This window comes from Rhopalosiphum maidis, chromosome 4 (assembly GCF_003676215.2).
Source record: "Rhopalosiphum maidis isolate BTI-1 chromosome 4, ASM367621v3, whole genome shotgun sequence".
NCBI classification, from domain to species: domain Eukaryota; kingdom Metazoa; phylum Arthropoda; class Insecta; order Hemiptera; family Aphididae; genus Rhopalosiphum; species Rhopalosiphum maidis.
Genome location: NC_040880.1, coordinates 40,867,064 through 40,892,107, shown reverse-complemented (window position 1 = coordinate 40,892,107; position 25,044 = coordinate 40,867,064). Strand labels below are relative to the sequence as shown.

Here is a 25,044-nt window from a genome sequence, read left to right as displayed (position 1 = left end):
TACACGCAAGTGTATGCTATATATATAGTAAATATGTATAGGAACAAATCGATTTTGGAAAACATTTATTTGACAACAGTATTTAGATTTGTGCCAAAAGTGTCTACTGTATAATAATAGTAATAATAATAATAATAATAATAATAATAAAATATTGGTAGAGGATTTGAGGATTTGCGAATATTTCGATCGGAGCAGCTCCCACATCGCGGTCACCGAAATTTCGCAGAGACATAGGTACTTGCTACACACACACACACACACACATACACACACACACTTTCGCACATTCTCTCAAATAGGATTATGCTTATGTATTATACTATGTATACCTATAATACACGTTCATGTGTGTAGGTATACACACTTGCAGTCCTTATATCCGGCTCATTTCGCGTCGTCGGAACGAAGACAACCGCACGATGCGCGTAGCCGTGACGAGATGCGTGTTTAGTAGGTCAATGTGTTACAATATATACGTTAGCCGTGGTTACTGCGGAGCGCGGACGAGGTAAAAGTGGTTTCTTTCTTTCTTTCTTTCTTTCGTTTTTGTTCCCGCCAATGACGACGGTCGAAGACGACGACGACCACCACAATATCCGCGTATCGTTTACTGCACATTATACATCACATTGATATTAAATTGCACGGTGTGAACACGCAGTGGCTACTATTATTACTGGCGCGAGATTCGCCAACATTTTTGTATTAAAATTGGTTATTTAAAAACCAGTACTCTCGATTAGTATAATAATTCACAACCAGAGATTCGAATACTTCGAACAATTTATTCGGTATTACCTTCCAAATCAGTGACTTGTATTCGGCGTGATAGACATATAATATTATTTAGGTTAGGTCGATTATATTTTCAGGAAATATTCGTACGCAAAATAATCAAATTGTTCCAAAGGCGAAAAAACATCATTCTCAGACCAAAAGATATATTTAAATTTCTACCTGACCCATCACTCTGTTATCATCTCGTATTTTCGTTGTTGATTAAACCGTACACGGAACTTACAACTATCGCCTTCACAAACGATCTCTCTGGGACTCTGAGGTATTTTATATACAGGCACAATATTAGAATATTAGCTACCAAAAAATACACTTGCTGGTTTAGATTGTGGATTCGGTACGGATTGAAGGAACGCGCGCAACCGTGTGAATCGAGGTCACCAAACGCGTTAAATAATAAATTGTTATAATTTTGTCTTCATTTTCGAGGCGAAGGTTTATTTTCTCTCTCGCTTGTGCCTAGAGTCTAGACACAGTACATAGTTAAATGTTAATGATATATTAAATTTAATGTAGGTAATATATTGTATGATATATAATCATATATATATATATATATATATATTTCATACAATAAAATATATTATAATATGTCATCTCAAATAAAAAAAAACATTATAATTTAGCAGTTTGAAGTAAGTAATAACAATAATAGATGATGTTTTTTTTTAATGTTATTCGAATCCCTCAAAGTTTAAAGTCCACTGTACTCTATTTTTCTATAGAGTCTTACAATTAAATATATTTCAATTCGTAAATATAGACTAAAATTTAGAGAATTTAGTAAAGTCTGGTCGGTTAAACCGATATTTATGACAAAATACCACATGTATATACATACACCACAGAGAGAGTTATATACTGTGATCACCGAGAGAGACTTCATTAAAATTGTTATGGTTTTCCTCGTCTGTGTAGTACGTTATGAAGATATATCGCGCTGCGTCAGGAGTCGAGAGTTCGGGACACACCGGACCACTCGTACATGATGACACGCATCATATTCACGTTTGTGTATTGTCAAATAAAGGAAAAAGATATTTTCATAAATATATATATTTTATATATTACAACGGATTTCTGTATTTTTTAATAACACACACAAACATAGCTATAAGAATCGGAAGACTGGTACACCTTTCCAAAAAAATGATCAATTATTGAGAACAATAATATCGCGTTATTATATTATAATATATACTGTTGACAATTATTAATCCTTATTGTTTATTTATTGTATAAAAACAAATCATGTATACCGGTAGGTCCAACAACAGAAAGATAAAACGATAAATATGCAATTTTAACCTTAAAACCATTACAGTAATTATTAATTAACGACTATTGAGATATTATAAATATATAGGTATACGGGTGTTATAAAAAAAATTTGACGAATACAAAAATAAACTAAATAAATTAAACACAAATAAATAAGTACAAAACAAAACAGGCCGTTTAAAATTCGGAACGTATGTATATAGTTCACATGTAAAATACATACACGGAAATTGTAATAATTTCGTACGATTCCAATTTCGATTTATAACTACGCCCAATGATAAATAATAATTAATAATTATATAATAACTTACATATGTATTATGTACAATAGCACAAGTAGTAAAGTGATTCGTAAAACAACAAATTGCAAGTGAATATATATAAGAGACTACTCAAAACTAAAATTAACATCAATATACCTACACTACATTACATAATATATATAATATATATAGGTGTTCTCTGCGATCGACACGATAAATAAATTAGTAAAGAGAACGAAAAAACCATGTTTGAGGTTAATATAAAGTTTTTCCAAAACGATTATAGTGTTTTGCGATAGCGCAGGAGAACACCGAATAAATAACAAACAAACAAAACAATAATAATATATAATATATAAATTAATCGCGTGAACGTACGTGCAATGACGCGATACACGCTCGAAAAATACTTACAAGTTATAACAATAAAAATATTAATAATAATCATAATTCATATTAATAATAATAATAATAATAATAATAATAATATCAAATACAAGACGTAATAATAATAATGATGATACGAATAAAAATAATAATAAAGACGAATTAATATACAATAATTCACGATCAATTACATTTTGTACTTTTTTTTAAATCGTTGCCCGCGTTCTTCGTCATATACACAATCATAATATTATTATCAGGTCTAAGTAGGTTTACACCCATCTCAATATCACCGTTGAGATTCAACCCTAAGCGTACACATTTCACAATATAAATATATACATATATATATTTATATAGGTACGATAAATAGAACGACTTTGCATACGCTGTTGTTAAAAAGCCAACGGATCGACGTACGCTGCCGAGGACACGATTATAATAATAACAATAATAATAATAATAATAATAATAATAATATAAAAAAAAAATCCGAAATAAAATAATAATCATCGAATTATTGTTTAGAGTCTTTGGTCAAAATGCATTTATTAAACGTTACTACGTATGTGGTGGGCGTGGGACGATCGCGCGCGGCTGCCGAACGGGCAAAAGGTCGTAAGCGACAATTAGTTAAGAGTAAGTACAGTAAAGTAATGTGATACGGGCACGTTATTATCATTATTATTATCGTATTTATATTATAGAAATAATCGCGTTATCGTAACATACGATATTATAGTCAATGTGCGGTACCTGCTGCGGCCCGACGTCCCGCGGGGTGGTGGTCGCCGCCGACGTACGACGGCCGGACTCAGTCCCGGCCGCTGCGTTTGTGGATCTGCGCGTGCTTGATGAGATGGGCCTTCTGCCGGAACGCTTTCTGGCACACCTCGCACCGGAACGGTTTTTCGCCCGTGTGCGTGCGCAGGTGAACCTTGATATTGCTCTTGTTCAGGAACCCGCGGTTGCATATGTGACAGTTGTGCACGGTCCGTTCCCTGGCCACGTTGCCGTCCGAACAGTAGACCACTGTGCTCCGGGCGGCGACTCCGCCGCCCCCACCGCCCCCTCCGCCACCTCCGCTACCCTTTGCCTTGCCGCTCCTGTTCCGCGACTTTTTCGCGGTCATGTGCGATCCCTGGCCGGGCGTGGTGGTGTGCGCGAATTCGGGCGACGGCCGCGAACTGTGGACGGACGCGGCGGCGGCGGCGGCTGCAGCGGCTGCGGCGGCGGCCGCGGCCGACGGCATGTAACCGCCCAGGTCCGTGGTGCTGACCACGTGACTGGTCGGGCTGTGCGCCAGGTACGACGGGGTGGACGACGACGGCGACGACGCGCAGTCCATGTGATAGCTGCCGGCGTCTTGGAGCGGCGCTTTGTTGGCCGGCCCGTTCTGCAGTCGGCTCTGGAGCAGCGGCATGAACGCCGCGGCGGCCGGGCGGGGCGCGGGCGGCGGCACGTTGGACGTGACCAGCTCGCGGGGCTGCTGCTGTTGCTGTTGCTGCTGCTGCTGTTGCTGTTGCTGCTGCTGTTGCTGGTACAGCGGTTTCTGCATGGACGACGGCGGCTGCTGGTGATAACCTCCCGCGCCGCCGCCTCCGCCGGCACCTCCGTTCGTCATGCCAGGGAACTGGGAACTGGCCACCAGGTCGTGTATGGTGACGTCGGACAGTATGCCGGCCTTGTTGTCCTGCGGCGAACCGTTCGGGTGTTCGTACGACGTCCAGTCGTCGCCCACGCTCAGCCACTCGTCGGGACCGTCCACGGCCGGGTGGTCGCCGCTGGCCGTCACCGTAGTGTCCGGCCCGAACGACGGGCTGCCCATCAGCATCTCGAACTCGTCGAACTGATTGTCGACAAACGTGTCTTCCTCCTTGAACTTGGTCAGTCCCGCGTTCGTGGACGACGTTACCAGGTATTCGTTTTGGTAGTACATGTTGTTGTTGGCCGTGGCCGTGTTGTTGTTGTTCTCGGCCACCCGGTTGTTGGACGCGATCGACTGGTAGTGGTGGCCGGGTATGCCGTTGATGTTGACGCGCTCCGTGATCGTGTGGAACGGCATCAGCGGTTTGAGGTCGGCGAAATTCGCGGTGGGCTTGGTGTTGGGTTGATCGACGCCGTTCGGCTGTTGGTGGTGATGGCCGTGGTGGTGGTGACCGCCGTGGAGGTGTGGTTGCTGCTGCTGTTGTTGTTGCACTGACACGGCGATCGGTGAACCGTCGGCGGCGTACTGATCGCGTCCCAGCAGGTCTTCTAGCTCGGCGGGATTCAACATGAATTTGGTGCCGTCCTCGTCGAGGAAGTGCTCGTTGAACTGCAACATTTCAACCATGGAGTCCGTGGTCGCTTCGCTGCCGTTGGATAGCCGCATAACGGGGTCGCCGCTGGTCTCCGCCCTCAGCCACTCGGGATCCAGTTGGGGTGGTTCTATAGATTCGCCGCCCCGACAGGTACTATCATCCAGCGCTCCTGTAACAAAAACCGCCCCACTCATGTTAATAAAAATGTATAGATTATTGTGTACACACAAAAATAAACCTTTTTTGTGTAGTGTTTGTGTATAGGTAATGGGTATATTGGTATATATGATCATAATAAGTACAATAGTGAGCAACAAGACCGATGATAGGTACGTGTTATTTATATACCGTTTAATCCGATCGGACCAATTTAATTGTTATGTTTTGTATACAATTTTAAAGATTTTGTACAAACGGTTCCAACATATTTTGTATACATACACGATTTATATTTTATATAAATAGTCAACAACATTAAAATGTGTGCTATTGTATTCATTAACCAAGTTCCGTTAGTTTACAGTTTAAATAAACAGATTTTTTCTATCTAACAATAGCTTATAATGTAAATAATGTAATATTTTTGATTGATGAATAACTGATTAATTCAAATGACAATTTGACTGTCTCAAAGGACAGTTTACTAAAAAATGTATCTGCCTACTGCAGTCGTTTATAGTTAAGAACATATAAAATACAATCATTAACTAAATTCATATATGACCGTTTAATGATAAGTAAAATAAAAATAAGGATTATTTACATATTATTAATTTGCCTACGTTATAATTATTTTGTATAATTTAATAAATATAATAACGGGTTTTTTTATAATGTTTTCCTATATGAATAAAAAAAAAAATGATCTAAGTATTATTATTAGTCACCTAATAGATCACCCGAATAAAATTCCTTTCGTAAAATCGTATCATATACTAAAAAAATATCGAATAAGTACTTTATAACAGCATTATACAACAGGCGCAATAATATTCAAGATTTTAAAGAAGAAAAATTCAATAATCAATCGAAGTAAAATCCCGATACAGATACGCAGTACCTTTCGCTGATACACTGAATGATTTGATCGCTTAATATTGAACCAGATACGTATCGATGTACGTAATCAATTTCTTCCTTGAAATTCTCGATTACCTATATTTGTTTTCAACGTCTATTGACTATTACATATAACATACCAGTTTAGGCTTAAAATTCAAGTTTGTTTATTTTTAAAAATAAAAACAATGAATTATAGCATAGGCAAATTATTCGCTATAATAATAAATAGTAGGGAGTACAATCATTACTTTATAATAACCTCACGATGATAAAATCGAAACTACAATAGAAAGTAGAACTGTTTGTAACGTACAAATTTGGTGCCAATTCTGTGTTCGCGTTTTCTTTTGTAGTATAGATCTCTGAAACGAATTTAAGGTTTACTCGATCAAGCGTTATTAGCAGTACGTCATATTCATACACATCGTCTGTAGATTTACAATTTGATAAACGTGACAAATTAAAATAACAATTGGTGACCGCGAGATACATAAATACCTATACAACTACAATGCTACACATTATTATTTATGAAATACGAATTATACGATACTGAATAGCAATGTTATATACGTTACCGGGTTGTATGCACCTACCAACCTGTCTGTGTTTTATTTTTACTGATTGTCTACGATACGTATTACTCAAATTTGTAGATATTTATGTATTAAATGAAAATAAAAAAATAAATCTAACGAAACCGGTCAGTCTCCGTGTGTATATTTAGTTGATAAGAAAATATACACCGCTGCTATAGATTATGTAGTAACCGGTAACCGGAAAAAACCAAATTTTAATAAACATAAACTTTTTTGATTTTAATTTGGTTTTTTTTTAATTATTCTTTTTGTTTTGGTATTTTTTCGCACAACCTTTTGTGAATTGCAAATGCAAAAAATATTTATGTAATGACAGTATAGTGTGCATTTAGTGGTGGTGAGGGGTATATAAACTATAATATTTTAACTAATAAATTCAGAAAAACTGAATAATTTAAGATTATAGATTATCTTTTTGTGTCTTATCTGTCACAATTTTTTTAAGAATTATTCTAAAAACTTGAAAAAGAAGTACTCATTGATAAAAAAAAAAATGAATATATTCATTTCATTGAATATAATCATGGAAATAATATCATCAAATTTGAAATCAGCATTCTAACATAACTAAGAAATTCTAAAAATTAATGATCAAGATTTTGTTCATAATAATTTAATTATGAAAAATATCAGTGAAATTTAATAGAATTAGTATCACGAATTATGATTTTTATTTAGATGGATTAAGACTAAGTTTCTTGGTTAAAATTCAAATGTAATTAAAAAACGATTCATTTTAAATTCTTTTTAATATCAACCCACGAGAATTTCTAGAATTGAGATTCGTAGAATTTATGTGTCTCGTCCCTACATAATAAATAATAACAGTACATATACCAAATTGAAAAACGAATAAGAGTATAAGATTAACATTGTGACATAAATAAATGGATTCTTAAACCATCCAGAGTCTAGACATACCTAAAAATATTTAAGAACCTTTTTTTTTGTTTTGTTACAAGACCACTTTATAATATGATTTTAGGTATAGATGACTTAGGAACAACTATAATATACAGCTGGTAGTAGGTAGAGTCGTAGAATAGTAGCTGTCAATGGCTTTGGCGGTCAGTTTTTTACAGTAAATTATATATATATATATAAACATATTACATATGTGTGGTTTTTGGGAATGTGACATTAAATTGTTTGCCGTTTGCCCGTTTACCTACCTAAATGTTTATATTTCCCAGTACTGAAACCGTTAATAAAAACCGGGTAAGTTGCTCTACTGTATAGAAGGTGTCGAGAGTACCTTGTCATTGAGTAGTTCACTATAGTGGATGTGTTAAATTTGAATTCAATGATAAATTATTCCATACTAAAAACTATTCCAAGTGCATACGGTTTGTCACTCTGATGGACTATATAACTTATTTTTTAATTTGTTATATACTCATATTTTTATTACTATTGGCATTATGATAAATTTAACTAATTGATTATATACATTAAATACTAATTATTATAATATTATTTCATGTAATATAAGTTATTACTAGCTGTTATTCTATAAGTGACTATACAGATCTTAGACGTATTATAAGTAGCTTAAAATAAATACAAACATTTTTAAAGTAATTACTACCAATTATGTGCAAATTTTTTTAATTTTTATGATTTATTTTGACATTTTAACTTTGAACAGTTATCAAAAAATATTTGTAGGTACATTTATTTATTTTCGAACTAGGACAAAAAAACAATATTGATATTGTCAAAAACTAGTATTGAGTAAAAATATCAGTTTTGTTATAATGTTTTTTATATTGCCTGAAATGTTTACTTTTGAATTGAGATCCCCATAACAGTATCAACTAAATCGAATTTTCTACTAGAAACTACTCCTAAAGCCGCAGGTTGAAGTACTTCCTAAAGAAGATCATAAAAATAATATCTAAAAACACATACTTATAAAATAAATGTATTCATCGTTCCGCTAATAATAATTTAAAAGTGTTATTTTAAGAAAAGCCTACATTTATAGGTCTTACCTATAGATACTTGCGATGTATTTATAATAAATCAAATCAAATGTTAAATATGTTTTTAAAACATTAAAAGATTCATACATATTTTAGTTAATTTCAATGTATAATCCATAATATTTTATTTTTTTAACTTATTAACAAATTTACAAGTTATTTGTTATTTATAGACTCTATAGGTATCTCCAGTCAACATATAAAAAATAAAAATATGGTACACGTAAAAAAAACCAAATAATAAATATTACTAAATACTTAATATTATTTTTTAGTAACAAAACATTAATTATATACAAATGTAACTATACGTTTTATACGTTTATGATTAAAAATATTCGTTGATTATTATAATCATTAATTTTAATATTTTAGGCTATATTTCTTATTTAAATTAGGCTTTAATACATGTTAAAAAAATACGTGTTCAAGAAACCATTAATTATATATTTAAAAAGTATATTACATTATTATAGATTGGTTGATGTATTTCGTTTTAACAATATTATATTTTTTAAATGCTACCATAAAGCAACATGACAACAAATATTGTATAAATACATTTTTAATAAACTCAATGTAATATTAAACAATATTACTTTTTCTAATAATCATAACGAATAACTTATGAATATAAATTTTTGCATATAAATTTCATTAGTTTTTCTTTTTATCCAACAATAGTCAGATTATTTAATTATATTTTTTATATGTTTCTAAATGAGAAGTATTGCTTTATGTACCTTTATAGTCATATAGGTATAATGTATAGATGTACTAGATTATAATAACCACAATATAAAATATAGATGAAAAGATGATACACTCTACAATCTACATTCTAGTTTTTTAGGTCTAGCTATATTTTTAATAATTTGAATAATCTACTAACCTAAATAATATTAGTGTTATAATTGTATAAACCTAATGTTTTTAGAATGATAATGTTAATTAGAATTTATAAGGTACGATTCAGTAAAAGATTAATAATTGTACATTTTTTTGTTAGTATTTCAAAAAGTAGGTCTACCATAAAAATTAAATTTATTCAGGCATAAAAAAAATAATTAATTAATTTTATAATATACTCTATAATGATGATTGTTATTTGATGGATGATGTATGTAAATAATTATTTAGATTTATTATTATTATTATTATACGTAAGTTTTTCAGTGCCTAATAACTTATTAGTTATTATTGGTTACAGTCGTCGAATTAAAATATTTAACTATTATTATAAATAATTATAAATACTTATTTCTGAACGATATTTAATTTTGTTCATATGCTTGGAAATTGTATATTTTATTAAGTATGTGAATAACATAATATACAATCGTAAATGAATATATCAATGTTGACTTACTTCCAAGAATCAGTTGGAATTTGTGGTTTGCGAGGACCGACGCAGTGCTTGTCGTCGTCGGACGATTTCATCTCGACCGATGAAACACCGACGCGCACGAAAATCGCATAATACCACGGCTGTTGGGTATCGGCTATGGCAGTTTTAGTCGTCGACGACGTAATGTGTAGTTGTCTCTAATATTGCACCGTACTTGGCGCTGATGCTGTTGGTCCACTGATGCGGCAGATCGACAGAAATTGTGACAGAAGTCGATTTTTGTCCTGAAGTGCACCACAACAACAAAGACAGCAAGAATGAAAACAAAAACATAAAAAAAAAAACAAAAAAAACACAAATATATTATACCAATTGTTCAATAAATGCGTATACATAAAAACTATAATGTATTAAGTAAAAAGGAAGCAATAAGCGTTAGTGTTCCAAAGTATTCTGACGTATCTATACTTGTATAGCCTATAAATTATAATATTATATACAAACGTGTTTACACTGCACGTATACATATAATAAATTATCACTTATAAGTAAGTAGGTAAAGTTGTGTAATTAAAAAGAAAATGTTTATGTGTAATATTGTGTACAAGAATCATTGACAAAATTCTGGTAAAATTTCTATCAGAAAATATATTTTGAAAATGGAAAAAATATTATAAGAATATTGTAATGCACGTTAGTATTAATAGTATTTATTATCGCTGTCATGTATTGCAACCTATTTAGGACGTTTGAGTGATAGAACAAAACCATTATTGCGGGACGTTAGTATACCACCAGGAATGAAAATCAACAACTAATGAAAAAGACTTGAATTACGTCAACGTTATCGCGACGGAAAAATTAAAAGATAAGTATAGAAAAATATTTAAAAGGAGAAAGTTATTGTATTTTAATTTTAATAATATTAATATTTATTTATATTTTAAACTATTATATTTAAAATAATGTGTATAAAAATAATGTAATTATAGTAGAATAGATAATTTCCTGTTTATTTTTCAATTTACCAGACACTTTTTTCCGTAAATCATGTGTAATTTTTCGCATCCAAACCGAAATCGTTTCCGGGATAAAATTATAAGGATCAAGTTCGGTTTAACTATATATTTAATGTTGATTATTATAATTTGTTATAAATCACAATCATAATATAATTTATTTAAATAATAAACTATTACAACCATAACGCAGCATATGATAATATATTGATAAAGAGTAAAAAGAATAATGTTTATAAATCAATTACATTTTGATAACAATAATAACTTGACGTTTGGATCTATACATTTAAAACTGGTTGTATGTAAGAAAAATTCAGTATAAATTAATAACAAAAACTTAACTTCGTGATAAGTGATAATTAATATAAAAAAATGATTGTCACTTAAATTGTGTATTGTGTACCTATATTCGTTATAATAATATATGAACCTACTACATGAAAAGTAATATATAAAATAAAAAAAGGTAATTTCATGCTTTTGTTCGAATAGGAAGAAATAATATTGTTATGATTTAAAATGTTCCTACAGTCTGTCAAATGATACTCGACCAATTGTGCCTACTTAATGCTCTTAGTAAAATAAAATGATTTAATTATAGAATTCAGGTGTATAATATATATTTATATATATCAAATTGGTGGTTGTAAATTCCACTGCGATACTACCTTTTTGTATGCAAGTTCCCACAGTAATAATTTCTTACTAAAACATTTTTAAATTTCACTTGCACTTATTGACTTTTACCAATAAATCAACGTTAACTTTAATATTATTTTTTGATCAATTTTATGTTTCAATAATTTTAAGTTAAGACTAAATTTAAACATGTCATAGACTTATAATTTGTATTGCTCAAAAGTTGCAATACTGCTCTGATAAAGCGTATCATTAAACTTTCCCAACTGTACTTTATCATAATTAGCAAATTTAGTTTTTATTTATTTATTTTGTATATATAATTAATTGAATTTGATTTTTTTTTAAATATCGAAGGAATTTATATTACTAAATATACCTTTAGATAATTTACATGTTATAAATCCGATCCTAAAATCGACATGCACCTATATATTAAACAATCGAATAACTTTAATGGGAAGTGTATACATCCATCGTACATCTAACCTAACGCGTAGTGTATATATGTAAGGATACCGGAATGGTAAAAAAGATCAATGCGAGTACGCGAGTAACGTTAAAAACGTTAAACGGGTGTTACGCGGAGACAATTTAAATTTTATAATTTGCTCGTACCATCCGCGAACAGCCTTTACAGTAAGTTGTGTCGGCGGCAGGTCACATTCACGTTATATTGGAGGGTAAATGTACGTCTTTGATCGCAAACAAAACGGTTTTCAACGACCGTCGACCAGAAAATTGTTACAATAAAAAGGTCTGATCCCGGGTAGGATGTTAACACATTGTAGATATAATATGTACACACACACAAACCGCCCACTGCGTTTGGACATACGGTTGGAACGTGTGTAGGCTGTGGCAAAAACTCGTAGTTGGTTAAAAGAATAATAATAATATCAAATGGACCAGAACAATAAGCATACGTTATGTATATAGGTATATAAATCGGTCGGACGACAAAGCGATTTTTGTTGGACACGTGCAATATTATTATTATTATTACATTGCAGAGTGCTTGTCGCACATATTGCGGTGCAAAACAATTTATCAACGTCGTACGTATTTACGAGTGTAATGCGTATACCCTTGAAGCGAATATATATATATATGTGTGTGTGTGTGTGTGTGTGTGTTGTGTATGGTGTACACAATGATTGCCGTCGGTTCGCCACCACACACCAGCCAATAATTTAACGGTACCAATGCACACACACACACACACATATATATTTTTATTACTATTTCGGGTGTACAACAGTTTGAAAAAAAGAAAATTTTTGTCCGCTACTATACGATATACACACACATATTCATATATATGTTCATCGGTGCGCATCTCTCTCTTTCTGCAGCGTTGTGCGGGTTCGGCTCGATAAGTCCCCCATAGTGAACGGTGGCGATTCGACCCAAATTTCTCGGTAGTGGCAGGTAGTAAAATAGTAGTTATATAATAATAATAACATTTACCATACAATTGGTGGTGTGATATATCATCGTTTTTCGATATGACGCGTCATCCCGGTTGCCTCGTACACCCAACAGCCTAATTTTTGTTGCTCTTACCCTTAAATTTGTAACGGTACGGATTATGTTATTGTCTGTGCTTAACTACATAGTGTATTATGGAAAGAGGATCTGCCCACGTATAATATAATATTTATTATTATAACCATGTTATATATATATATATACGACCACCCTGCAACCCAACACGACCTAACCTTGCAGTCAGTCTACAGATTCGCTACTCCAGCTGCGCAGTTTTAATACACATATGCGTACGCCGTACGATCGTAACGGGATAATTTGTCCGCGCTGTATATAGTTCGAAGGACACCTCACGCATAGTTCGGGAAAAGGACAATTATCTTATTGATTTATAAATTCCGTCGCGGAATAGTGAAGAATTTTGATGTGTATACGCCGTCTGGAGAGAGACCTTAAGCTTCGCCGGGAAGGTAATATATGCACAGAAACTATAATGCGTATATACTGCCAAACGTCTAAGGCCGTGCAGACGCGTTATACCAAACGATTCCCAAGGCTCGAAGGGTCTATATCGACGTGCTAGGTATATTATACGCTTCATGCGCAATTGATCAGACGAGAAAATTGACTTGATGGTTAATAGTGTTTATATACGTATATACACTTATTGTCGACGTAATGAACATGTGTTGTAACTATCGTAACTGAATAATTAGACATTGAGACAATACAATAACCTGATGAGGTTAAATTCAGCCACCGTTATATTATATTATTATTATTATTAGCTATTGCCTTGATAGTTGATAGTAAATAAAACTCCAAAAAACCACAAAATCTTTTTACCTACATTTTTTTTTGTTTATTAACTGTGTCATTTATTTAGCTCGTAGGTAAGCGTTCTTAAAAAAGACACATCTACATTTTTATTCATTTGAAAATAACCAAAACTATATACCTACTTGGCCACTTAGGTATAGGTGTATTGATATATAGTTCCTACAATTATTGCAATTAGTGCGTACCTAAATGTCTCGAAAATAATATTTTTTTATGTGACGACATAAGACGACGTCGTCAATGAGTCAGTTACGAGTTACATAACCCTTTGGACATTCCAAAGTATGTATATATATTATATATACAACACCTCTCATTGTGTGCTACTGTGAATAATAAATTCATGGACAGTGTAATTTTTCTATTTTTTATCAATCTATAGTCCGGTTTTCAATTATCTGATATTCTTACACATTAAAGTGTTCATAATTTTGGCGTCGTTATTGTTTAAAAATAATTTTCGGCATTGAGCTCAATATACTTTATTATCTATTATATGTTTTTGACACTTGTAAAATACGTATATACATTATACACATGACTAACTATAAACATATTATGTATTACATGTACACATTATTTATATATATATATATAGCTATGTCATATAATAACTTTATTTATTTGTATTTTTCAATAGTTACATACATACATGGTGGTCGACTAAATATTATATGCTTAAAAATACAGCATATTATATTATCCCACAAAAAATAAAGGTCAAACAGAAAAATATTTATCGATACTACCTATATTATAGTTAAATAGATAGTGTAACAGAGATGTTTCCGCTTACAAATCGGGATTTTCATCGTATGACAAAAAACAAAAACAGCACTCCTAAAACGGTTTGTCAAATGCATACAGACGGAATAATAGACTAAATAGAATGATTAACGAATGTAAAAAAAAAACGACCGGAGACAATGACACGATACGCCGACGCCACAGAGCTGTCACCAGTCATCCGGACAATCGATTGCGGGGAAAAAAAATTGAAGGAAAAAAGCATTGACCCACTTGCGGGCCCGTTGGATACAGTTCAACCGTGAAACAGCCCAGATATGAATTGCCACAAAGGTAATAATAATAATACAACCATAGACAAGATAGTAGGTATATAGTATAATTTTTACGTGGAAAATAATAAAACACGGACACGGCTTATTTTTAATTTTATGATTCAAATTAGTGCGAGTGTCATTTGAATGGGTACGTAATGATAAGTGTACAGGTTCTCACATACATATAATAATATATAGTGTATATATAAAATGAATATAAAGAAAAAATGCACAAATCTTAACAATGATTTATTAATTGTTAAAATATATCTTAAACAATTTCGTGTCAATATTTGTATACACTTATTATAACTGCACAATCACAATGTAAAACCAATACGTAATTATGAATGATAATAATTTTTTCTATGTCATTATTATACAGACAAAATTACACCTATAGATACTATTCAGAAGTAATTATTTTAAAGACTTCAACGCCCGCTGTGTTCATAAGACTTGTGATATTATATTATTATGTCTACTGCAGTAGGACCCATCACTCATTATACCTTATCATATATCGTGTAATAATAACGATTCAAATTCACTACTTGTTCCTCCTAACTTAAATCTTTATATTTTATATAAATTAATAATGTGAATACTATTGCGTTAACATAATGTTTTATGTTATATACAGTTCGAAGACATATATAGGTTATATGTATATACTCGTATGTATACACATGTAGTAATGGTTTGCATAACCTCATAAATGTTTGTACGTAAAATGACGAATCAATTCATACGTTTATCAATCATATAATAATTGTGCATGAGGCATAACTATACATAATATATATTAATTGACTACGTGTTTCTCTGTATATATTTTGAGGTTCGATGTTACACGATACATATTTGTGCACGAAATATTCGCGATGACTCGGCAACGATGAGTGATAGTTTTGGAACGAGGGTGATACGTTATTGTATACGAATAAGTAATACGCGCACAATTACCTACGGCGGGCTACTACACAACTCGTATAATATAATATATAGGTACACGTTTCGGCGGAATGGGTGAACATTTATCTGAATAATAGGTTTATATTATAGTGTCGCGCGGGTGTATATATTGAAAACGTCGAGAATATTCTCAAAGAATTCGTGAAAAAAATAATAATCTCCGCAAATAGATTTATGCACGATGTCGGTCGATGGCCCCCGCACGTTCGGATATACGTATAATATACGTATTATATATATATATATATATAATAACATGACAACCACGGCCGCATAAAGCCCATAAAGGTACAGCCGCAGCAGCACACACACACGCGGGTATAATGACGTCATCGAGAAGAAGAGAGAAAAAATAACAATGTATCACTATATACGCGAGACAATATATAAAAAAATGGCGACCAGTCCGGATGAGCCTCTTGTGACCGTTGTTCGCGGTGTCAGCCGTTCAACATCATCGCGGTATATATCGTCGAGCGAATAACATACTGCGGCATTTACTATACATGCAACGCGTATAATATACATATATTATGTATAGATAAATACGTTTTGTATATCTAACTACGTGGACGCATACAGTATATTATAAATATGTATAGGTGGACGTATGGGAAGTATAGACTGGTGGGACTAAAAAATAATTGGAGGGGGTGGAGGAGAATGAATACTTTTACTGAATCTGTTCATTATTATATATACGTACTTATATACGCGACATACGGTCAGGATAGTATGAAGTATATGTACAGCACACACACACACACACACACACACACACACACACACACACACACACACACACATACACACACATATGTATACGTATAAATAAATACATACATGTAAACGTGTATATACACTCGCACAACATCCGGCTAGACTTATGACACGGTAACCCGGTTCGCGTGCAGCTTGGCCGACGATCCGGACTGTCACTTTTTATCGTCCGCATGTACTTCCTCCTCTCTTCCTACCACACACTATTCCGCTCACGAAACACACACACATTCGTACATTTCTTCCGACTTACACGCCGAGGCTTTCCCACCAGCTCCCTCCTCATGTTTTGCGTTCTAAAACAAAACACTATAATCACTTACGATTCGTTCTAGACACATACGAGTTTTTGACGCATAATAGAAAGACAATTTTTTTTCGTCATAAATGTGCCGCACATAGGTATCTAATATCTATTATAATTATTATTATAATATTAAGTATCCGTCCACCATCCATTTTGTATAATATATAATGTATGGACGCGCGGTTGCGATAAACGCTATATAATAGTTTTATTATGGTTCTATAGTATTACTATACTTTATAAATTGCAAACAATTAATTTGCTTTGATATTATATATTGAAAATACATTATGACTTATGACTTATGAGAATTGCATATTTATTAAAAACCGTGAGGATTTAATTGATTGAATACCATTTATATAGTACAGATATAGATTACACTCGTATGTACGGTATACGTGTCGTATAGTGTAAAATAAACTCAACAAAAAAATGATTTGACAATCGTCTCAACTATTATACAGATATAATATATATCCTTAATTAAAACCGGAGATTATATAATTTTTCATAGACTTTAAAAATATAATTAGATTATTTAATTTTAAATTATACGTTATATTGTGTTCTTTATTATTTTTCTACATTATTAACACGCATGCAACTATGAAATATAATACATTTATTTTTAACAATATATATCTCAAAAAAGCACAGATTTATTTATTTTCTGTGGATGTATGAAAAATACAAATTAAAAACAGAAAATGAATTAGTACAAATTTATAGGACATAGATATAAGATACTAAACTACTAATTTACTAAATTGTATGTGCGTACAAAATACATATTATTATAGAATACACCAAAATCTATTGGTTTGTAAACATGTCAGCGCAAAAACAAGATGGCATAAGTATATAATGCTATATATGTATATTTTATTCTTAATGATTGTAAAGTAACAGTTAAAGTAGTGTTTAAGGTTTGTAATTAAGGAGTTTGGTTTGTGTAAAACTATACAGAATTTAGTATTTAAAATGTTCACGTTAAGATAACATAAATACATAAATACATACATACATACATACATACATACATACATACATACATACATACATACATACATACATACATACATACATACATACATACATACATACATACATACATATATAAATACGATTCCAAAATTACCAATATTATGTTACGAATTTCTATACACAAAAACCCGATTTTTGTTGAACAACGCATTTTATTTAAAGAAGTTTTACCACTTCGAGTGACCTCCTGACGAGCGAACGGTACTTTTAGAACATACCGTATATAATTTTGGAATAATTATTTAATATCATTAGGAACAGCAATACATCTAGGTAATTCAGTTATCATTTGTTAATTTTTAACAAAATTGCAATTCTTAATCAGACCATATTATTAAGCTTAATAGCTGTAATATTATTATGTGTATAAATCCATTGCATTGCATTAGTTAGTTAATTACCTATGTAAAATATATTATTATTTTATTTTTCTAAATAGGAAAACCACAGTAACTTGTGATTTAATTAAATTAATTTTAAATCCTGTTAATAAAAATATTTCCGTTATAGTTAGATATTTTTTCATTAATTAAAAAATGATTAAACCGTCTACTGTAGAAAAACCCGTGAGCCGTATAAAACGTACTTTAGTAAATAATCGGGAAAACACATGGGTATAAATGTTTAATAGGTAAGAATGTTCAATAGTTTTTAATTTTATTAGTTAATAATTATAATATAGTCAATACATTGCAACACATTTTACAGAATTGTCCTTAAATATTCATAACTTAATCAAATTGAAGCAAATATGTTTTTAATGAGTTTTACGAATGTTTCTTCAAAATTCAAAACATTTTTGGTCTATTGGTATAAAACTATAGAAAAATTATTAACAAATTTAATTTTGATACTTATCACAATCATACTTATTTTTTCGGTTTAACATTGATGAATGAAATATATTATAAATTGATAACACTTGGTTTACGGCTATGGTGTGTGTGTTTGTATGTGCGAGGTGAGTACCTCAACGCGGCATACACATATACAATATAACGTGCCACATTCTCAACAAACATAACGGTATACACACCTACTCTTCAATTGGTTCTCAAACTAATTAAAATAAAATAATTTTTTTTTAAATGGTTCAATGATTGATGTAATAATGATAATATTTATAGATAATATTTTTTAAAATAATGTTTAATATTATATATATATTTAAATAATTATTTTCAATGATCCAAATTGGACGATTCCTATAATCCACTACAAATACGGTATTGTGTTTACAAAAAAATCTAACTTATTTGTAACAAGTATATACGTATAAAATTACTATTATGTACTGAATATTTCAATAAAATTATGAATTGTTCTAAGATATATTACGGATTTAATTTACAAATTGTAATTGAACGGAGCGCACATAATAGAAACCACTGGCTGACGATGGTCAGCCGTTCGACCCACTGGCCCATAACTTCAAGACGCATGAGTACGAATAGTATGATTTTTATTCTTCTTATAATTCTAGAACCCAACCATTCGACAAAATTATATTAGTAACAATACAAACCTAATGTGGTTTTAATTGTTTGTACATTTAATACATAATTATCTAAATATTAAACCAATTAATAGACAACAATATTCAAAATATTTTGCTTTAAATGTCTGAAGTGTAACATAATTTAACAATATCTATTTTGTAAAAATACAATTATTTTAACTGAATAAACGCACAGATACATACATAATATAGGTAATTTATAGATTTATACTTGAATTTTGAAACTCATTTATAACTAAGTTTGAAATTAAAAATTTACAAATATATTCGTATAGGTACTGTGGACAATTGGAACAAAATTGATATGAAGATAAACGATTTTTCCCGGAACAAAAATCTAAACCGGATGAAAGAGTCTTCGCGGAGATTTTTATCTACATCACCTTATATGAACGCTGATAATTATACTAATGTCACCTGCTGATGCGGGAACCTAGGTCCGGGAAGCCGAACACAACAACTATATTATACAAACACGACCAAAATCACGTTAATTATAGTAGGCTATTATAATATAACATGCATTTTGTTGACGGAATGTCCCCGAAGTCAAATATGCTGGTTATTTGAGCACCTAATTTATGTTATATGTCCCTAGATCCGAATTCAATTTTTTTCGAAGAGTAGTCTGTTCGATCACGGATATATTATACACATAAAATGATATAAATACTAGCTACGTAACACTGCGGGACACATGAATAATTGACAGACGAAATTTGCATCTTTTGTTTTGCCAACATTTATGGATATGGTAAACAGTTTAACAGCATGTGATCAATTTTAGGTGTTTATGTATAAGTAACAAATTTTTTATAACACAATTTTGAATTGAACGAATTCAGTCGTTAAAGTCTCCGGGCCAAAGCAAATTATTAGTAATCGCATAATATTACTGACTAATGTTGTTATTATTTTATTTCAAAATATAGTAAGTATATTGGATTTTTATTCGATGAAAAAAAAATAATAATATAGTTATTATACAAATGGAAGCTTTTTATGCATATATATAAATATGTATATTATATATATATATATATGTACATTCGTGCTAAATATATTTATATTAATATTGGTAACTGGTAAGTGTATAAAGATATCAGCCATCGTATATATATATTTATGTAAAAAAATAGGTATATTCATGCAACAGGGATGTTTGACGCACTAATATAGAGAATTAAATTGGACGAAAGAATTTGTATTTCATGTATAAGTTCAATATTTGGTTTGTAAGGTCACGAGTAAAGATCCGGAAGAATGTGCTTTAAATCACCGACGGAAAAATTGTAATCCAAAGTTTGTTGATGAATTTACCTGTTGATCATTAAAGGGCGAGTCCTCGTCGACGGTCATTCACCCCGAGAAAAATTATAAAAACAATAGCTATTTTTCACAAGGTCATATTTGTTTACAGATCATGATTTAAAAAAAATAAATGTTCGAATTTGTTCACCTGTAAAGACAGAAAAAATCGGCCTCGGATTTTTCGTGGAACCTACATGTGAATTGACCATAAATTAAGGATACGAAAAGGGAACTATCGCAAGGAAGTTGAAAGCATACGGGAAAGTGATAATTCCCGAGGGACATTTTGCTAATTAAAAATAAACATACAACGTGTTCCAAACTTCTGGAGCTGGAAATTCCAAACAAAGAAAAATACAAATCATTATCGAGTAGGAATGGTTCGGAGGTAAAAGTTGTGCTTTTTTATAAGCTGGCAGACGTTTGGAACACTATGTATTTTATGAAACTACAGCGTATGTATGTTTTATGTCTAAAATAATCGAGCTTACTGTTACAGCAATCAAAAGTAATCGCGCAGGCTTTTCGTAAACAATTGCGGTAGGTAGGTATATATATAATATATTCGCCGAATATACAAGTCTGCCGAAGACGGTCGCACTGCTGGGTTAAGACACACTCGTATGCATACGTCGCACTACACCACCGCACTTGAATAATATTATTATAATGAACAGTGAACAGATATAAAAATATATTATCGCGAAAATAAAACGACTTCGACGCTTATAGCACACCGAAAATAAAAAATAAAAATAAAAAAAATGCCAAAAAACTTATGAACTCGACGGAAACGGCGACGTTTGGTATAGTCAAAGTACTGTGGGCATATACAGTGTACACTGTCGAAAAAGTTATCGTCTTCGACCGCTCGTCGGCATAAATCCACGTCCGGCGCGTCCGCGAGATACTATGCGCACCGAGTGTATTGACGCGTATGCGCGTGCACCGACGGTCCAACCGAGCGGGGCCTCGGCCAGGGGGTCCATGGCGGGGAGACCGCGGGGTGGGGCACCGCCGCCGCCACCGCCGCGGTGGGGCGGAAAGGAGGTAACGCGGCGGCTCGCGTTTTTTTCCCTTCTCTCTTCCACCTGTGGGTTTATGCCATATAAACACGGGTACGGCGTGTATACGCTTATGTATTTATATATATATATATATATATATATATATATATATAGGTATATGACGACGACGCGTTCTACCTGCTCCGCGGCGGAACCGGTCCCCCTTTTTGGTAGGAGTCGCGCACGCGGCGGCGGCGTTACACTAACCTAGTTAAAAAAATACTACACGCGGGCAATGACGCCACGCCACGCCGCCGCACTGCACCGCACCGTCCACGGTGTACACCTGACGAAGACGACGTCGGTGGCGACGGGTGGTACCTATACCCATACCTATACCTATATAGTCGTAAATGTGTATATAATAATAATATAATAACATTTACCTCTGCTAGATTATAATGTATAGCAACGCGGGTCGTTCTCCTCCCGAAATTATTATTGTCCTTCAACTTGTGCGCTTACGCTTGTGTACCGCTGTTGTTGCTGCTGCTGCTGTGCTTCTCCTGTACGTCTCATCTCCTTTTGCCGGCCACGGCTCGTATTCCGGACAACATTCGGTCTGTTTCGGACAAACCTCACAGAAAGAACGGAAAAACGTTTTTTTTTCCAACGTCCGTTTAATACAATTTTTTTGTACAAAGAAATATTAGTTTTCAGCGTCTATAATTAAAATAATAGAGTATATAGGATAATATTATACATTTCCCGCCATCGCGATCCGGTAAGCCGCGCAGAATTGCGATTTAATTTAACTCGGACCGTCACGGTTCCAGGTGAGAACTGACGCCTGGGAGAAAAATGAAAGTCTTCAGTGAAAACATAACACACTTTTGTTCAAAAAATACTTGATGAAATTTTGTTACAATAATAACAGGGGGGAAATTTAAGTGTGAACAAACTATAATAATTGGTCCTTATGTTTATAGTTTTTAAAATTTGTAACTAAAATAATAAAATAACGAATATTTCAATGAACATCATCATTGCAATAATATATATATAATATAATATACATTTCATCGTACAATTCATACCCGGATAGTAACTGATTACTTGGGAGTTTGAATTTATATTTGTTTGACGATAAGTTTGTTGAAGTATAGGATTCGTTAGATTTTACCAAAACTATACAATTGTCGATATCATTGATAAAAAGGTTGATTATTAAGCGATAAATAGATTATCATCGTAAACAGGCGTACGTGTTAGATACGACAAACTACGACTAACCAATTATGATTTTTCTCCACAATTTTACGTTTATAAAAATACGAAATATGCCCAAGTATGCTAAAAATTGTTCAAATATGCGCTTTTCTTAAAATATGATGAAATATACAAATTCAAACTCAGTTTATAATTTCGTAATTTCATAAAATAAATTTAAAATAGACTACGATCACTACAAAAAAACATGCAAATGCAAGAAGTCCCGAACCCTATATATAATCATGATTATACAGTATGGTTGTATGGATTAAACCCCTAACTACCTCAGTATATTTCAAAATTAAAAAAAAAATAATTGAAAACTTTTCGTCTTATTGTGCTATACATTTAACAATATTTAAAATAAACAATAATATTAAAATAGTTATTACTTTAATAATGTCACGGCTTATTTATTTACTTAAGATAAAAAGTAAAGGTCATTGTTTAGATAATATTCTTACCTTTAAATTTGATAATAGGTAAATTTACTCTAATATTAAAGCTAATGTCACAAAATGTATTCTACTGAACAAAAATTTGTTATGATGTACGTTAGTAAGACAGAAACAACACATGTGAGTATGGCGTCCTCTTAACCTTTTTCAAAAAGAATTTTTTATTTATTAGCTAGGTTTTAGAAGATACTAAGATGGGTCAAAAATTAATACATATCAAAACAATATAGCATTTTAGCTATATCACATTACAATCGTATTTATAAGCATGAAAAGAGCTATTATAGTATTTTTAATTTATATGTTATATTAGAAACAAATATATGTCATATGTATATTGTATCATGAGCTAGTAGGTACCTAATAAATAGATTTTTTTATATTAAATCATTGATATTTAACACTATATTATATTATATAATATACATTACAATATATAATATAGTGTTAAAGTATTAATTGTCAATTGTTCGTAATATTATAACATTTACCATTAGTTATTTTATACGTGTTTTTAATTATTTAAAAAGTCATTAGTAAGAAAATAATTAAAATATAATGCGTATACATGCATTTAATGGCAATTTAAAAGTTATATTAGGTACCTGAATATAATATAGTTAATGCAATATTACTTTGAAAATTCGAATTGAAATACACAAATTACCTACATGTTTGAATGTTTCTGAAAATATAAATCTATAATATAATAATTTAATATTAGATAGTCATTTTAATTTTCAAAATACATTTTTTTTTATCGTGGAACTCCATTAATTGCAATATTATAATATATAATTTAAAAATATAATTGTTTAAACATTATTTCCTTTAAGGATTTAACACTGTCAACGAATTATAAAAATGCGAAGTATATAACCTACCTATACTAATAGTAATATTATAGTATATTTATTAGTATATTAGTATATTTAATTTGCATAACGTATGTTAGTTTTAAAGTATGTAATATGTCGTATATACATTTAGTATATTTCAGACATTTAAATTTAAAATCATATTAAAGTAATAATATACGTAAATTGTTTTTTTAAATTAATAAATAAACCGGTATTTTTAAAAATCTAACATACCTACGAATAATTTAGTCAACTTGGTTTCCTATCGGAAGTGTGATAAACTTAATTCATTAATCCAATAAATACAAAAATGAATAGGTATATTTAAAAAAATCTGACTTTGGACTTGTTAATAATTTTTAGTATAAATAAATAATACTTTTAAAACTTACAACATTATTGTATGTTGTACAATAATAA

At 31.8% G+C, this 25,044-nt stretch overlaps 1 protein-coding gene across 3 annotated transcripts; it reads right to left on the bottom strand.

The window, feature by feature from the left end:
* Positions 1-1,847: 1,847 nt before the first annotated feature.
* Positions 1,848-21,951, bottom strand: LOC113559467 (ichor-like). 3 transcript variants are annotated; one of them, XM_026965316.1, is made up of 4 exons: positions 21,519-21,951; positions 21,037-21,175; positions 10,054-10,316; positions 1,848-5,207 (listed from the first exon to the last, which is right to left on the bottom strand). In XM_026965316.1, exon 4 carries the CDS (start codon positions 5,107-5,109, stop codon positions 3,550-3,552), a length of 1,560 nt encoding a protein of 519 aa, XP_026821117.1. In that variant the 5' UTR covers positions 5,110-5,207; positions 10,054-10,316; positions 21,037-21,175; positions 21,519-21,951; the 3' UTR covers positions 1,848-3,549. The 3 variants fall into 3 exon arrangements, with proteins under 3 accessions (XP_026821117.1, XP_026821115.1, XP_026821116.1); XM_026965314.1 differs by having other exon boundaries at positions 21,037-21,951; XM_026965315.1 differs by lacking the exon at positions 21,037-21,175.
* Between the last annotated feature and the right edge of the window lie 3,093 nt (positions 21,952-25,044).

Bases quoted from the DNA above. Each gene is read 5' to 3' on its own strand.
- LOC113559467 (XM_026965314.1), bottom strand. From the start codon at position 5,109: ATGCGGCTATCCAACGGCAGCGAAGCGACCACGGACTCCATGGTTGAA.